Source organism: Bombina bombina, chromosome 6 (genome assembly GCF_027579735.1).
Source record: "Bombina bombina isolate aBomBom1 chromosome 6, aBomBom1.pri, whole genome shotgun sequence".
In the NCBI taxonomy this organism is placed as follows: domain Eukaryota; kingdom Metazoa; phylum Chordata; class Amphibia; order Anura; family Bombinatoridae; genus Bombina; species Bombina bombina.
This window is the reverse complement of record NC_069504.1, coordinates 3,238,686-3,259,654: the sequence shown is the minus strand read 5'-3', so window position 1 is coordinate 3,259,654 and position 20,969 is coordinate 3,238,686. Positions and strand designations below refer to the sequence as shown.

The 20,969-nt window shown below is 32.6% G+C and overlaps 1 protein-coding gene across 1 annotated transcript in view; it reads left to right on the top strand.

The window, feature by feature from the left end:
- LOC128662504 (hematopoietic lineage cell-specific protein-like) overlaps positions 1-17,945 on the top strand; it is a 783,082-nt gene extending 765,137 nt beyond the window's left edge. The window contains 1 exon segment of the mRNA XM_053716283.1: positions 16,099-17,945. Coding sequence (XP_053572258.1) covers positions 16,099-16,235 — 137 coding nt within the window. The 3' untranslated portion in view covers positions 16,236-17,945.
- The last annotated feature ends 3,024 nt before the right edge of the window (positions 17,946-20,969 follow it).

Here is a 20,969-nt window from a genome sequence, read left to right as displayed (position 1 = left end):
TCATTACATAACCTGTAATATAAGCACAGTACGATCACAGCCTATACTTTATCTCACTATATAACCTGTAATATAAGTACAGTAACATCACAGCTTATACTTTATCTCACTATATAACCTGTAATATAAGCACAGTAACATTACAGCCGATACTTTAGTTCACTATATAACCTGTAATATAAGTACAGTAACATTACAGCCTATACTTTATCTCATTACATAACCTGTAATATAAGCACAGTACGATCACAGCCTATACTTTATCTCACTATATAACCTGTAATATAAGTACAGTAACATTACAGCCTATACTTTATCTCACTATATGACCTGTAATATAAGCACAGTAACATCACAGCCTATACTTTATTTCACTATATAACCTGTAATATAAGCACAGTAACATCACAGCTTATACTTTATCTCACTATATAACCTGTAATATAAGCACAGTAACATTACAGCCTATACTTTAGTTCACTATATAACCTGTAATATAAGTACAGTAACATTACAGCCTATACTTTATCTCATTACATAACCTGTAATATAAGCACAGTAACATTACAGCCTATACTTTTTATCTCAGTATGTAACCTGTAATATAAGCACAGTAACATCACAGCCTATACATAACCTGTAATATAAGCACAGTAACATCACAGCCTATACTTTATTTCACTATATAACCTGTAATATAAGCACAGTAATATCACAGCCTATACTTTATCTCACTATATAACCTGTAATATAAGTACAGTAACATTACAGCCTATACTTTATCTCACTATATAACCTGTAATATAAGCACAGTAACATTACAGCCTATACTTTATCTCACTATATAACCTGTAATATAAGCACAGTAACATTACAGCCTATACTTTATCTCACTATATAACCTGTATTATAAGTACAGTAACATCACAGCCTATACTTTATCTCACTACATAACCTGTAATATAAGCACAGTAACATTACAGCCTATACTTTATCTCACTATATAACCTGTAATATAAGCACAGTAACATCACAGCCTATACTTTATCTCACTATATAACCTGTAATATAAGCACAGTAACATTACAGCCTATACTTTATCTCACTACATAACCTGTAATATAAGCACAGTAACATTACAGCCTATACTTTTAATCTCAGTATGTAACCTGTAATATAAGCACAGTAACATCACAGCCTATACTTTATCTCACTATATAACCTGTAATATAAGCACAGTAACATCACAGCCTATACTTTATTTCACTATATAACCTGTAATATAAGCACAGTAACATCACAGCTTATACTTTATCTCACTATATAACCTGTAATATAAGCACAGTAACATTACAGCCTATACTTTAGTTCACTATATAACCTGTAATATAAGTACAGTAACATTACAGCCTATACTTTATCTCATTACATAACCTGTAATATAAGCACAGTACGATCACAGCCTATACTTCATCTCACTATATAACCTGTAATATAAGTACAGTAACATTACAGCCTATACTTTATCTCACTATATGACCTGTAATATAAGCACAGTAACATTACAGCCTATACTTTATCTCATTACATAACCTGTAATATAAGCACAGTAACATCACAGCTTATACTTTATCTCACTATATAATCTGTAATATAAGCACAGTAACATTACACCCTATACTTTATCTCACTATATAACCTGTAATATAAGTACAGTAACATTACAGCCTATACTTTATCTCACTACATAACCTGTAATATAAGCACAGTAACATCACAGCCTATACTTTATCTCACTATATAAGCTGTAATGTAAGCACAGTAACATCACATCCTATACTTTATCTCACTATATAACCTGTAATATAAGCACAGTAACATTACAGCCTATACTTTATCTCACTATATAACCTGTAATATAAGCACAGTAACATTACAGCCTATACTTTATCTCACTATATAACCTGCAATGTAAGCACAATAACATAACAGCCTATACTTTATCTCACTACATAAACTGTAATATAAGCACAGTAACATCACATCCTATACTTTATCTCACTATATAACCTGTAATATAAGCACAGTAACATCACAGCCTATACTTTATCTCACTATATAACCTGTAATATAAGCACAGTAACATCACAGCCTATACTTTATCTCACTATATAACCTGTAATATAAGTACAGTAACATTACAGCCTATACTTTATCTCACTATATAACCTGTAAGCACAGTAACATCACAGCCTATACTTTATCTTACTATATAACCTGTAATATAAGCACAGTAACATCACAGTCTATACTTTATCTCACTATATAACCTGTAATATAAGCACAGTAATATCACAGCCTATACTTTATCTCACTATATAACCTGTAATATAAGCACAGTAACATCACAGCCTATACTTTATCTCACTATATGACCTGTAATATAAGCACAGTAACATCACAGCCTATACTTTATCTCACTATATAACCTGCAATGTAAGCACAATAACATAACAGCCTATACTTTATCTCACTACATAACCTGTAATATAAGCACAGTAACATCACATCCTATACTTTATCTCACTATATAACCTGTAATATAAGCACAGTAACATCACAGCCTATACTTTATCTCACTATATAACCTGTAATATAAGCACAGTAACATCACAGCCTATACTTTATCTCACTATATAACCTGTAATATAAGTACAGTAACATTACAGCCTATACTTTATCTCACTATATAACCTGTAAGCACAGTAACATCACAGCCTATACTTTATCTTACTATATAACCTGTAATATAAGCACAGTAACATCACAGTCTATACTTTATCTCACTATATAACCTGTAATATAAGCACAGTAATATCACAGCCTATACTTTATCTCACTATATAACCTGTAATATAAGCACAGTAACATTACAGCCTATACTTTATCTCACTATTTGACCTGTAATATAAGCACAGTAACATCACAGCCTATACTTTATCGCACTATATAACCTGTAATATAAGTACAGTAACATTACAGCCTATACTTTATCTCACTATATAACCTGTAATATAATCACAGTAACATCACAGCCTATACTTTATCTCACTATATGACCTGTAATATAAGCACAGTAACATCACAGCCTATACTTTATCTCACTATATAACCTGTAATATAAGCACAGTAACATCACAGCCTATACTTTATCTCACTATATAACCTGTAATATAAGCACAGTAACATCACAGCCTATACTTTATCTCACTATATAACCTGTAATATAAGCACAGTAACATCACAGCCTATACTTTATCTCACTACATAACCTGTAATATAAGCACAGTAACATCACAGCCTATACTTTATCTCACTATATAACCTGTAATATAAGCACTGTAACATCACAGCCTATACTTTATCTCACTATATAACCTGTAATATAAGTACAGTAACATTACAGCCTATACTTTATCTCATTACATAACCTATAATATAAGCACAGTACGATCACAGCCTATACTTTATCTCACTATATAACCTGTAATATAAGTACAGTAACATCACAGCTTATACTTTATCTCACTATATAACCTGTAATATAAGCACAGTAACATTACAGCCGATACTTTAGTTCACTATATAACCTGTAATATAAGTACAGTAACATTACAGCCTATACTTTATCTCATTACATAACCTGTAATATAAGCACAGTACGATCACAGCCTATACTTTATCTCACTATATAACCTGTAATATAAGTACAGTAACATTACAGCCTATACTTTATCTCACTATATGACCTGTAATATAAGCACAGTAACATCACAGCCTATACTTTATTTCACTATATAACCTGTAATATAAGCACAGTAACATCACAGCTTATACTTTATCTCACTATATAACCTGTAATATAAGCACAGTAACATTACAGCCTATACTTTAGTTCACTATATAACCTGTAATATAAGTACAGTAACATTACAGCCTATACTTTATCTCATTACATAACCTGTAATATAAGCACAGTAACATTACAGCCTATACTTTTTATCTCAGTATGTAACCTGTAATATAAGCACAGTAACATCACAGCCTATACATAACCTGTAATATAAGCACAGTAACATCACAGCCTATACTTTATTTCACTATATAACCTGTAATATAAGCACAGTAACATCACAGCCTATACTTTATCTCACTATATAACCTGTAATATAAGTACAGTAACATTACAGCCTATACTTTATCTCACTATATAACCTGTAATATAAGCACAGTAACATTACAGCCTATACTTTATCTCACTATATAACCTGTAATATAAGCACAGTAACATTACAGCCTATACTTTATCTCACTATATAACCTGTAATATAAGTACAGTAACATCACAGCCTATACTTTATCTCACTACATAACCTGTAATATAAGCACAGTAACATTACAGCCTATACTTTATCTCACTATATAACCTGTAATATAAGCACAGTAACATCACAGCCTATACTTTATCTCACTATATAACCTGTAATATAAGCACAGTAACATTACAGCCTATACTTTATCTCACTACATAACCTGTAATATAAGCACAGTAACATTACAGCCTATACTTTTAATCTCAGTATGTAACCTGTAATATAAGCACAGTAACATCACAGCCTATACTTTATCTCACTATATAACCTGTAATATAAGCACAGTAACATCACAGCCTATACTTTATTTCACTATATAACCTGTAATATAAGCACAGTAACATCACAGCTTATACTTTATCTCACTATATAACCTGTAATATAAGCACAGTAACATTACAGCCTATACTTTAGTTCACTATATAACCTGTAATATAAGCACAGTAACATCACAGCCTATACTTTATCTCATTACATAAACTGTAATATAAGCACAGTAACATCACAGCCTATACTTTATCTCACTATATAACCTGTAATATAAGCACAGTAACATTACAGCCTATACTTTATCTCACTATATAACCTGTAATATAAGCACAGTAACATCACAGCCTATACTTTATCTCACTATATAACCTGTAATATAAGCACAGTAACATTACAGCCTATACTTTATCTCACTATATAACCTGTAATATAAGCACAGTAACATTACAGCCTATACTTTATCTCACTATATAACCTGTAATATAAGTACAGTAACATCACAGCCTATACTTTATCTCACTACATAACCTGTAATATAAGCACAGTAACATTACAGCCTATACTTTATCTCACTATATGACCTGTAATATAAGCACAGTAACATCACATCCTATACTTTATCTCACTATATAACGTGTAATATAAGCACAGTAACATCACAGCCTATACTTTATCTCACTATATAACCTGTAATATAAGCACAGTAACATTACAGCCTATACTTTATCTCACTACATAACCTGTAATATAAGCACAGTAACATTAGAGCCTATACTTTATCTCACTATATAACCTGTAATATAAGCACAGTAACATTACAGCCTATACTTTATCTCACTACATAACCTGTAATATAAGCACAGTAACATCACAGCCTATACTTTATTTCACTATATAACCTGTAATATAAGCACAGTAACATCACAGCTTATACTTTATATCACTACATAACCTGTAATATAAGCACAGTAACATTACAGCCTATACTTTAGTTCACTATATAACCTGTAATATAAGTACAGTAACATTACAGCCTATACTTTATCTCATTACATAACCTGTAATATAAGCACAGTACGATCACAGCCTATACTTTATCTCACTATATAACCTGTAATATAAGTACAGTAACATTACAGCCTACACTTTATCTCACTATATAACCTGTAATATAAGCACAGTAACATTACAGCCTATACTTTATCTCACTACATAACCTGTAATATAAGCACAGTAACATCACAGCCTATACTTTATTTCACTATATAACCTGTAATATAAGCACAGTAACATCACAGCTTATACTTTATCTCACTATATAACCTGTAATATAAGCACAGTAACATTACAGCCTATACTTTAGTTCACTATATAACCTGTAATATAAGTACAGTAACATTACAGCCTATACTTTATCTCATTACATAACCTGTAATATAAGCACAGTACGATCACAGCCTATACTTTATCTCACTATATAACCTGTAATATAAGTACAGTAACATCACAGCTTATACTTTATCTCACTATATAACCTGTAATATAAGCACAGTAACATTACAGCCGATACTTTAGTTCACTATATAACCTGTAATATAAGTACAGTAACATTACAGCCTATACTTTATCTCATTACATAACCTGTAATATAAGCACAGTACGATCACAGCCTATACTTTATCTCACTATATAACCTGTAATATAAGTACAGTAACATTACAGCCTATACTTTATCTCACTATATGACCTGTAATATAAGCACAGTAACATCACAGCCTATACTTTATTTCACTATATAACCTGTAATATAAGCACAGTAACATCACAGCTTATACTTTATCTCACTATATAACCTGTAATATAAGCACAGTAACATTACAGCCTATACTTTAGTTCACTATATAACCTGTAATATAAGTACAGTAACATTACAGCCTATACTTTATCTCATTACATAACCTGTAATATAAGCACAGTAACATTACAGCCTATACTTTTTATCTCAGTATGTAACCTGTAATATAAGCACAGTAACATCACAGCCTATACATAACCTGTAATATAAGCACAGTAACATCACAGCCTATACTTTATTTCACTATATAACCTGTAATATAAGCACAGTAACATCACAGCCTATACTTTATCTCACTATATAACCTGTAATATAAGTACAGTAACATTACAGCCTATAATTTATCTCACTATATAACCTGTAATATAAGCACAGTAACATTACAGCCTATACTTTATCTCACTATATAACCTGTAATATAAGCACAGTAACATTACAGCCTATACTTTATCTCACTATATAACCTGTAATATAAGTACAGTAACATCACAGCCTATACTTTATCTCACTACATAACCTGTAATATAAGCACAGTAACATTACAGCCTATACTTTATCTCACTATATAACCTGTAATATAAGCACAGTAACATCACAGCCTATACTTTATCTCACTATATAACCTGTAATATAAGCACAGTAACATTACAGCCTATACTTTATCTCACTACATAACCTGTAATATAAGCACAGTAACATTACAGCCTATACTTTTAATCTCAGTATGTAACCTGTAATATAAGCACAGTAACATCACAGCCTATACTTTATCTCACTATATAACCTGTAATATAAGCACAGTAACATCACAGCCTATACTTTATTTCACTATATAACCTGTAATATAAGCACAGTAACATCACAGCTTATACTTTATCTCACTATATAACCTGTAATATAAGCACAGTAACATTACAGCCTATACTTTAGTTCACTATATAACCTGTAATATAAGTACAGTAACATTACAGCCTATACTTTATCTCATTACATAACCTGTAATATAAGCACAGTACGATCACAGCCTATACTTCATCTCACTATATAACCTGTAATATAAGTACAGTAACATTACAGCCTATACTTTATCTCACTATATGACCTGTAATATAAGCACAGTAACATTACAGCCTATACTTTATCTCATTACATAACCTGTAATATAAGCACAGTAACATCACAGCTTATACTTTATCTCACTATATAATCTGTAATATAAGCACAGTAACATTACACCCTATACTTTATCTCACTATATAACCTGTAATATAAGTACAGTAACATTACAGCCTATACTTTATCTCACTACATAACCTGTAATATAAGCACAGTAACATCACAGCCTATACTTTATCTCACTATATAAGCTGTAATGTAAGCACAGTAACATCACATCCTATACTTTATCTCACTATATAACCTGTAATATAAGCACAGTAACATTACAGCCTATACTTTATCTCACTATATAACCTGTAATATAAGCACAGTAACATTACAGCCTATACTTTATCTCACTATATAACCTGCAATGTAAGCACAATAACATAACAGCCTATACTTTATCTCACTACATAAACTGTAATATAAGCACAGTAACATCACATCCTATACTTTATCTCACTATATAACCTGTAATATAAGCACAGTAACATCACAGCCTATACTTTATCTCACTATATAACCTGTAATATAAGCACAGTAACATCACAGCCTATACTTTATCTCACTATATAACCTGTAATATAAGTACAGTAACATTACAGCCTATACTTTATCTCACTATATAACCTGTAAGCACAGTAACATCACAGCCTATACTTTATCTTACTATATAACCTGTAATATAAGCACAGTAACATCACAGTCTATACTTTATCTCACTATATAACCTGTAATATAAGCACAGTAATATCACAGCCTATACTTTATCTCACTATATAACCTGTAATATAAGCACAGTAACATTACAGCCTATACTTTATCTCACTATTTGACCTGTAATATAAGCACAGTAACATCACAGCCTATACTTTATCTCACTATATAACCTGCAATGTAAGCACAATAACATAACAGCCTATACTTTATCTCACTACATAACCTGTAATATAAGCACAGTAACATCACATCCTATACTTTATCTCACTATATAACCTGTAATATAAGCACAGTAACATCACAGCCTATACTTTATCTCACTATATAACCTGTAATATAAGCACAGTAACATCACAGCCTATACTTTATCTCACTATATAACCTGTAATATAAGTACAGTAACATTACAGCCTATACTTTATCTCACTATATAACCTGTAAGCACAGTAACATCACAGCCTATACTTTATCTTACTATATAACCTGTAATATAAGCACAGTAACATCACAGTCTATACTTTATCTCACTATATAACCTGTAATATAAGCACAGTAATATCACAGCCTATACTTTATCTCACTATATAACCTGTAATATAAGCACAGTAACATTACAGCCTATACTTTATCTCACTATTTGACCTGTAATATAAGCACAGTAACATCACAGCCTATACTTTATCGCACTATATAACCTGTAATATAAGTACAGTAACATTACAGCCTATACTTTATCTCACTATATAACCTGTAATATAATCACAGTAACATCACAGCCTATACTTTATCTCACTATATGACCTGTAATATAAGCACAGTAACATCACAGCCTATACTTTATCTCACTATATAACCTGTAATATAAGCACAGTAACATCACAGCCTATACTTTATCTCACTATATAACCTGTAATATAAGCACAGTAACATCACAGCCTATACTTTATCTCACTATATAACCTGTAATATAAGCACTGTAACATCACAGCCTATACTTTATCTCACTATATAACCTGTAATATAAGTACAGTAACATTACAGCCTATACTTTATCTCATTACATAACCTGTAATATAAGCACAGTACGATCACAGCCTATACTTTATCTCACTATATAACCTGTAATATAAGTACAGTAACATCACAGCTTATACTTTATCTCACTATATAACCTGTAATATAAGCACAGTAACATTACAGCCGATACTTTAGTTCACTATATAACCTGTAATATAAGTACAGTAACATTACAGCCTATACTTTATCTCATTACATAACCTGTAATATAAGCACAGTACGATCACAGCCTATACTTTATCTCACTATATAACCTGTAATATAAGTACAGTAACATTACAGCCTATACTTTATCTCACTATATGACCTGTAATATAAGCACAGTAACATCACAGCCTATACTTTATTTCACTATATAACCTGTAATATAAGCACAGTAACATCACAGCTTATACTTTATCTCACTATATAACCTGTAATATAAGCACAGTAACATTACAGCCTATACTTTAGTTCACTATATAACCTGTAATATAAGCACAGTAACATTACAGCCTATACTTTATCTCACTATATAACCTGCAATGTAAGCACAATAACATAACAGCCTATACTTTATCTCACTACATAAACTGTAATATAAGCACAGTAACATCACATCCTATACTTTATCTCACTATATAACCTGTAATATAAGCACAGTAACATCACAGCCTATACTTTATCTCACTATATAACCTGTAATATAAGCACAGTAACATCACAGCCTATACTTTATCTCACTATATAACCTGTAATATAAGTACAGTAACATTACAGCCTATACTTTATCTCACTATATAAGCTGTAATGTAAGCACAGTAACATCACATCCTATACTTTATCTCACTATATAACCTGTAATATAAGCACAGTAACATTACAGCCTATACTTTATCTCACTATATAACCTGTAATATAAGCACAGTAACATTACAGCCTATACTTTATCTCACTATATAACCTGCAATGTAAGCACAATAACATAACAGCCTATACTTTATCTCACTACATAAACTGTAATATAAGCACAGTAACATCACATCCTATACTTTATCTCACTATATAACCTGTAATATAAGCACAGTAACATCACAGCCTATACTTTATCTCACTATATAACCTGTAATATAAGCACAGTAACATCACAGCCTATACTTTATCTCACTATATAACCTGTAATATAAGTACAGTAACATTACAGCCTATACTTTATCTCACTATATAACCTGTAAGCACAGTAACATCACAGCCTATACTTTATCTTACTATATAACCTGTAATATAAGCACAGTAACATCACAGTCTATACTTTATCTCACTATATAACCTGTAATATAAGCACAGTAATATCACAGCCTATACTTTATCTCACTATATAACCTGTAATATAAGCACAGTAACATTACAGCCTATACTTTATCTCACTATTTGACCTGTAATATAAGCACAGTAACATCACAGCCTATACTTTATCTCACTATATAACCTGCAATGTAAGCACAATAACATAACAGCCTATACTTTATCTCACTACATAACCTGTAATATAAGCACAGTAACATCACATCCTATACTTTATCTCACTATATAACCTGTAATATAAGCACAGTAACATCACAGCCTATACTTTATCTCACTATATAACCTGTAATATAAGCACAGTAACATCACAGCCTATACTTTATCTCACTATATAACCTGTAATATAAGTACAGTAACATTACAGCCTATACTTTATCTCACTATATAACCTGTAAGCACAGTAACATCACAGCCTATACTTTATCTTACTATATAACCTGTAATATAAGCACAGTAACATCACAGTCTATACTTTATCTCACTATATAACCTGTAATATAAGCACAGTAATATCACAGCCTATACTTTATCTCACTATATAACCTGTAATATAAGCACAGTAACATTACAGCCTATACTTTATCTCACTATTTGACCTGTAATATAAGCACAGTAACATCACAGCCTATACTTTATCGCACTATATAACCTGTAATATAAGTACAGTAACATTACAGCCTATACTTTATCTCACTATATAACCTGTAATATAATCACAGTAACATCACAGCCTATACTTTATCTCACTATATGACCTGTAATATAAGCACAGTAACATCACAGCCTATACTTTATCTCACTATATAACCTGTAATATAAGCACAGTAACATCACAGCCTATACTTTATCTCACTATATAACCTGTAATATAAGCACAGTAACATCACAGCCTATACTTTATCTCACTATATAACCTGTAATATAAGCACTGTAACATCACAGCCTATACTTTATCTCACTATATAACCTGTAATATAAGTACAGTAACATTACAGCCTATACTTTATCTCATTACATAACCTGTAATATAAGCACAGTACGATCACAGCCTATACTTTATCTCACTATATAACCTGTAATATAAGTACAGTAACATCACAGCTTATACTTTATCTCACTATATAACCTGTAATATAAGCACAGTAACATTACAGCCGATACTTTAGTTCACTATATAACCTGTAATATAAGTACAGTAACATTACAGCCTATACTTTATCTCATTACATAACCTGTAATATAAGCACAGTACGATCACAGCCTATACTTTATCTCACTATATAACCTGTAATATAAGTACAGTAACATTACAGCCTATACTTTATCTCACTATATGACCTGTAATATAAGCACAGTAACATCACAGCCTATACTTTATTTCACTATATAACCTGTAATATAAGCACAGTAACATCACAGCTTATACTTTATCTCACTATATAACCTGTAATATAAGCACAGTAACATTACAGCCTATACTTTAGTTCACTATATAACCTGTAATATAAGTACAGTAACATTACAGCCTATACTTTATCTCATTACATAACCTGTAATATAAGCACAGTAACATTACAGCCTATACTTTTTATCTCAGTATGTAACCTGTAATATAAGCACAGTAACATCACAGCCTATACATAACCTGTAATATAAGCACAGTAACATCACAGCCTATACTTTATTTCACTATATAACCTGTAATATAAGCACAGTAACATCACAGCCTATACTTTATCTCACTATATAACCTGTAATATAAGTACAGTAACATTACAGCCTATACTTTATCTCACTATATAACCTGTAATATAAGCACAGTAACATTACAGCCTATACTTTATCTCATTATATAACCTGTAATATAAGCACAGTAACATTACAGCCTATACTTTATCTCACTATATAACCTGTAATATAAGTACAGTAACATCACAGCCTATACTTTATCTCACTACATAACCTGTAATATAAGCACAGTAACATTACAGCCTATACTTTATCTCACTATATAACCTGTAATATAAGCACAGTAACATCACAGCCTATACTTTATCTCACTATATAACCTGTAATATAAGCACAGTAACATTACAGCCTATACTTTATCTCACTACATAACCTGTAATATAAGCACAGTGACATCACAGCCTATACTTTATCTCACTATATAACCTGTAATATAAGCACAGTAACATCACAGCCTATACTTTATCTCACTATATAACCTGTAATATAAGCACAGTAACATTACAGCCTATACTTTATCTCACTACATAACCTGTAATATAAGCACAGTAACATTACAGCCTATACTTTTAATCTCAGTATGTAACCTGTAATATAAGCACAGTAACATCACAGCCTATACTTTATCTCACTATATAACCTGTAATATAAGCACAGTAACATCACAGCCTATACTTTATTTCACTATATAACCTGTAATATAAGCACAGTAACATCACAGCTTATACTTTATCTCACTATATAACCTGTAATATAAGCACAGTAACATTACAGCCTATACTTTAGTTCACTATATAACCTGTAATATAAGTACAGTAACATTACAGCCTATACTTTATCTCATTACATAACCTGTAATATAAGCACAGTACGATCACAGCCTATACTTCATCTCACTATATAACCTGTAATATAAGTACAGTAACATTACAGCCTATACTTTATCTCACTATATGACCTGTAATATAAGCACAGTAACATTACAGCCTATACTTTATCTCATTACATAACCTGTAATATAAGCACAGTAACATCACAGCTTATACTTTATCTCACTATATAATCTGTAATATAAGCACAGTAACATTACACCCTATACTTTATCTCACTATATAACCTGTAATATAAGTACAGTAACATTACAGCCTATACTTTATCTCACTACATAACCTGTAATATAAGCACAGTAACATCACAGCCTATACTTTATCTCACTATATAAGCTGTAATGTAAGCACAGTAACATCACATCCTATACTTTATCTCACTATATAACCTGTAATATAAGCACAGTAACATTACAGCCTATACTTTATCTCACTATATAACCTGTAATATAAGCACAGTAACATTACAGCCTATACTTTATCTCACTATATAACCTGCAATGTAAGCACAATAACATAACAGCCTATACTTTATCTCACTACATAACCTGTAATATAAGCACAGTAACATCACATCCTATACTTTATCTCACTATATAACCTGTAATATAAGCACAGTAACATCACAGCCTATACTTTATCTCACTATATAACCTGTAATATAAGCACAGTAACATCACAGCCTATACTTTATCTCACTATATAACCTGTAATATAAGTACAGTAACATTACAGCCTATACTTTATCTCACTATATAACCTGTAAGCACAGTAACATCACAGCCTATACTTTATCTTACTATATAACCTGTAATATAAGCACAGTAACATCACAGTCTATACTTTATCTCACTATATAACCTGTAATATAAGCACAGTAATATCACAGCCTATACTTTATCTCACTATATAACCTGTAATATAAGCACAGTAACATTACAGCCTATACTTTATCTCACTATTTGACCTGTAATATAAGCACAGTAACATCACAGCCTATACTTTATCGCACTATATAACCTGTAATATAAGTACAGTAACATTACAGCCTATACTTTATCTCACTATATAACCTGTAATATAATCACAGTAACATCACAGCCTATACTTTATCTCACTATATGACCTGTAATATAAGCACAGTAACATCACAGCCTATACTTTATCTCACTATATAACCTGTAATATAAGCACAGTAACATCACAGCCTATACTTTATCTCACTACATAACCTGTAATATAAGCACAGTAACATCACAGCCTATACTTTATCTCACTATATAACCTGTAATATAAGCACTGTAACATCACAGCCTATACTTTATCTCACTATATAACCTGTAATATAAGCACAGTATCATTACAGCCTATACTTTATCTCACTATATAACCTGTAATATAATCACAGTAACATCACAGCCTATACTTTATCTCACTACATAACCTGTAATATAAGCACAGTACGATCACAGCCTATACTTTATCTCACTATATAATCTGTAATATAAGCACAGTAACATCACAGCCTATACTTTATCTCATTACATAAACTGTAATATAAGCAGGTTTGTGCAGGCATTGGGCATGTAAGGGGATAAAGTGTGCATGTGCAGTGACTGCCAGTAATGTTATGCATGAGGTTTGTTCAGTAGCTGGGCATGTACTTTATCTCACTATTTGACCTGTAATATAAGCACAGTAACAGTTAATCCAAAAATAGAACATAAATTCCGAGTGTACCTGTGGAATACAAATAACAAAATAGTGCAATAATGCTAAATCAATCCTAAATCTAAATGAAATGAGGCTTACCATAAATAGCCAACGCGTTTCTGCCCTTCCTTGGGCCTTTTTCAAGACCTATCCACGTGCTGGATATGTATGGGGATAAATCGTGCATGTGCAGTGACTGCCAGTAATGTCATGTGCGAGGTTTGTGCAGTCACTGGGAATTTAAGGGGAAAAATTTTAATGTCATGCATGAAGTTTGCGCAGGCGCTGGATATCTATGGGGATACATTGTGCATGTGCAGTGACTGCTAGTAATGTCAAGCATGAGGTTTGCGCAGGTGCTGGATATTTTTGAGTATACATTGTGCATGTGCAGTGACTGCTATTTATGTCATGTGCGAGGTTTGCCCAGGCGCTGTATATGTATGGGGATAATTTGTGCATGTGAAGTGACTGCCAGTTATGTTATGTGCAAGGTGTGTGCAGTCACTGGGCATTTAAGGAGATAAATTGTACATGTGCAGTGACTGCTAGTAATGTCATGTGTGAGGTTTGCACAGGCACTGGAAATGTATGGGGATAAATTGTGCAGTCATGTGTGAGGTTTGCGCATGCGCTGGACATGTATGGGGATAAATCGTGCATGTGCAGTGACTGCCAGTAATGTCATATGTGAGGTTTGCGCAGGCGTTGAATACTGTCAGCACTTTTTGACTGATACCCAGATGGCAGCTACATTTGACTGATGCAGATTTGGGAGAGGATTGGATCTCACTCTTGGACATTTTGTAATTAGGTACATTTTGGTTTAGAGCACAGTGATGTCCTTTTTCATTGCTCAGTGACAGCAGTTTCTGTTTCTGTCTCTCAGGTGGGGACGATGAGATTTCCTTCCAGCCGGCGGACCTGATCACAGACATAGAGATGGTGGATGAGGGCTGGTGGAGTGGAACCTGTGGAGGGCGCCGTGGGCTGTTCCCTGCTAACTATGTGCAGCTTGTACAATAATCATGTATCATGTGTGCAACAAAGGAACACTGTCAGCTTCCTTACAGGCCGCAGCTTTTTTTCTAGGGACATGACCCAGCAACTATACACTCCCGCACTCTTTATTATAGGGATTTGACCCATCGACTATACACTCCCGTAGCGACTATACTGTTGGTATATACCAGGGTTATAATACAATTTACTTATTATTATTCTTACTAAAATAACCTCCAACTAAAATGTATACAAAACAATTGAAATAAATATTTATTCCTAAATTCTTAGATTAGTTAGCCTTATAAACACATTGAATCATATTTAAGTAGAAACTAGAATAGATTATGAATCAACTATACATGCTTATGCCGTTATAATATTCTTTATAAGGTAAACCAAAAATATATCTTACTTACAATGAATCACATTAAAATATCACTATAAAGTACCAGAATCTTTTTAAATTAGCCAATAACTCTAATTCATTGCCCAATATGGATTACAAGCTTACTCTGCTTAATTTACAACAATCAGAGATTTAAATACAATAACCAATTTTGAAATATCTCACAATAGCTCCAAATAACTTAATAAACACCAGAGAGATTTACTTACAATAATAAGCCTGACTTAGAGATATGAAATACAAAACACCTTTATCTAGCAAATAAGATTACTTAGCATCAATATGACTAGTTCTAAACTACACAGGATTATGAACATGAACTTAAAATACAAAGTGCCCTTTTAAACCACCAGCTTCAATTAAACTATAGCTATAGAATACCTTTGATGTAAATATTATATATACTTAACAATTGCTTATACTTTACCAGATAACAAAATGAATGCTCAGCTTCTTCTGATAAGTACAGTTCACTTCATAAATAATAAAGGTATTTGCAATTTAGAGAATAAAAGATTTAGGCCCAATGTTGCTTTCTGTAAACCAAGGCAGCAAGATAAGTCAGAGAGTTTAAACTCAGCAGCATGATCCTTTTTTTCCTCTGTGCAAGCGACTATATCATGTGATAAGTCCCACATTTTTATACGCTCTTGATAGGCCCTTAACGAATCTTGTCTGTGATAGGTCCTTCGAGCCAAACATTTAATTGTCTTATTGGGAACATATGGTTATTTGATACTATAATTCCCTTTGGTTGTAATTCTTGCATAAACCACTAGATGGTAGCAGACAAACAGAAATGCAGTCTTACTATCAAATACTATTAACAGTACATACAGATTCTTATATATATTCAAATGTATATTTAGTATATTCACTATTTCTTGATTTTAGCAAAACCTGTCTGGTCACATATATGTCCCATCTAATATGATTTAGCATGTATTTATAGATACTAAACATAAGCATATCTCTAGTAATTTTTTAAACTGCATTTAAAAATCACATTTTCCATGAAAGGATTTAAAAGGATCACAATACCTTCAGCATGGATCTAGCTAATATCTCAGTTATCATCTTAATATCACATACATACCTTGAGATTAGCAATCAGTTGTAATTTCTAAAAAATTCTATATTTATATTGGATTATTTTCCCATACCAATATCAATATTGCATATATGTATATCTCTTGCTGAGTGTATAAAAACATATGATAAAATTTACAGCAACAATTAAATATGCACTTATTAGATGCCTTTACAGTTGCATTTTTTATGAGGGACTAGTAGTATAAATCAATAAAATATAAATGTTTATCTGACTTATTTTGTATATTAGTTCATTTGATATACTGGTACATATATATTGCATTTCCTAGTCACCATCTCATTGGGTTATTATGTGTCTGAAAAATATAAAGAAACAGATGTTATTACTCTGAGACTCTAGAACACATTTCAAATTCACCAATGCAGCCTTTCAATAGAGCAGACATTTATCCAATATAGTATGCTTCAGATCAATACATACACACACACACACACACATATATATATATATATATATATATATATATATATATTGTTAATATAATCTTATATGAAGATTAAGTCACAACATTCCCATATGTCTGTAGGTAACTTGAGTTCAGATGCCTTATGTGTATTAAAACTCAGCAGGTACCAATTTAACATGTTAGTGTAAATGGTAAAATTCCTCTGTAGACCGGTTCTTCTCTGCATCGATTCAAGCTTCAAAATATCTAGCTCTAGACCTCTCGGCAGCTTATCCACAGGGGATATTATCTGGTAACTTTTATTACACAGATTTTGATCTGAGCAAATGTGAATTAGCATATTGAGTGATGGAGTCTGATCAGCAAGGCATCTCATGTCTGACCTCAGATTTGCAATACACAGAATGTATTCAGCAATAAAATAAGCATGCTCAAGTGTAATATTTGATAGATTGCATACTTATTTTATCTTATTATATATATATATATATATATATATATATATATATGTATTATCTACTGACATTTAACAGATACCTTGACATAATTCCCCCTTCCAATTTAAATATATGTAGGACACATGTAATTGAATTGGCTTAAAGTCAGTGGTACTTGGTGAGTGTACTGATGGTATCCATCATAGACAGTCCTCTATGAAAAGAGTCCGTTATTTTTCATCCTCATATTTATGCTTGTTAGTTAGGCATCTTTAAACTACAATACTTCTTTAGTGCATTTGGGGATATGACACTTCATTCGCCCTCTATGACTTGTAGTTGGGATCTAGGATGGCATGCTCGCAACTGATCAATATGGACCCATTTATCCATAAAAGTATTATTTTTAGGGATCCTTAGTTTATTTGCAACTGGGGATATTTTGTCAGTAATGACAAAAGGATCCTTCCATGATGGAAGAAATGTCTTCTCCTTAACCTGATCTCTTCCAAAGTTATAAAGATAAACTTTATCATTAAAGGGACACTGAACCCAAATTTTTTTCTTTCTTGATTCAGATAGAGCATGCAATTTTAAGCAACTTTCTTTTACAAAGATATGATGAGTCCACGGATTTCATCCTTACTTGTGGGATATTAACCTCCTGCTAACAGGAAGTGGCAAAAAGCACCACAGCAGAGCTGTATATATAGCCCCTCCCCTTCCCCTCCACCCCCAGTCATTCTCTTTGCCTGTGTTATACTAGGAAGACATGGTAAAGTGAGGTGTTAGTTTTAGTTTCTTCAATCGAGAAGTTTTTTTATTTAAAATGGTACCGGTGCGTACTATTTTCCTCAGGGGGATATGGAAGAAGATTTCTGCCCTGAGGTTTGATGATCTTAGCATTTGTAACTAAGATCCATGCTGGTTCCCACAAGACTTCTGAAGGTAACCATGAGACATCTTCAGTGTGGAGACCGGTTTCATGCTACAAGCAGCATTAAGGTATGTGCAGCCTTTTTTTCTGAGGAGACTTGGTGTATCAGAACTGGCTGGCATTATTTCCCTGTATGGGAATGGGGTAAGCAGTAAAACCTATTTTAATAGGAGGGGTGTTACTGGAGTCCCTATTTTATATTTATCATTAGTTGATATTTGGGCATTATGTGACATGGGAGACAATATAAAAAACAATGTTTTATGTTTTTTTATTTTTGGCACTTAAAACTTATTGGTTTTATGCTTGAGGGTTATATTGTGTGTGTATTTTTAATTTAGTGCAAAACTGCATTTCCATGCGGTGTTGTTTGGGCCTACTCCAACTTTGACCTTAAGGGGCGGAGCCTATTTTGGCGCAATTTCTTCAAGCTTAGCAGCAGCAAACAGTAGCTCAGTGGCTCCTGGACTGTGTAGCTGGTCTGAAGGGTTGGACACTTGATTCGAAGTATCCTGGAGGCAGGTAAGCGCCACAGCAGAGCTGTGGTGAGGTGCAGAGTGTATTTTTATCTATCTTTTGACTACATGTTGATATAAGTACTTCTAAAGCCTTATTTCTGCCCTTGCTTCTGGGTGCAGTAATTTTTGGATTAACCAACAATATTAACTTAAATTTGGGAATATTTTAATGTTTTTTGTGCATTTTGGAAAAATTGTTCACTTTTTCTTTTCTTAAAGGCACAGTACACGTTTTTTCAAATGTTTATTTTATGCTATAAATAAGTGTTTAAATTATTTTTGTGGTATTACTAGCGATGATAGAAGTATCCAAGATAATCAGTTGGGCAGAGGCCCACTCTTGTCATCTGTCAGCGATCTACATCCCAGGGGTAGAGAACTGGGAAGCAGATTTTCATCCGGGGGAGTGGGAACTTCACCCGGAGGTATTTGCCTCATTGATTCTCAGATGGGGCAGACCGGAATTGGTTTTGATGGCATCTCGTCAGAATGCCAAGCTTCCAAGATATGGATCCCGGTCAAGGGATCCTCAGGCCGAACTGATAGATGCCTTGGCAGTACCTTGGTTGTTCAGCCTAGCTTATGTGTTTCCGCCGTTTCCTCTTCTCCCACGCGTGATTGCTCGAATCAAACAGGAGAGAGCTTCAGTGATCCTGATAGCGCCTGAGTGGCCACGCAGAACTTGGTATGTGGATCCAGTGGACATGTCTTCTCTGCCACCATGGAAACTTCCGTTGAGACAGGACATTCTCATTGAAGGTCCTTTCCAACATCCAAATCTAATTTCTCTGCAACTGACTGTGTGGAGATTGAACGCTTGATTTTAATGAAGCGAGGATTCTCTGGTTCAGTTATCAATACTTTGATACAGGCTAGAAAGCCTGTCACTAGAAAAATCTATCATAAGATATGGCGTAAATATCTTTTTGGTGTGAAT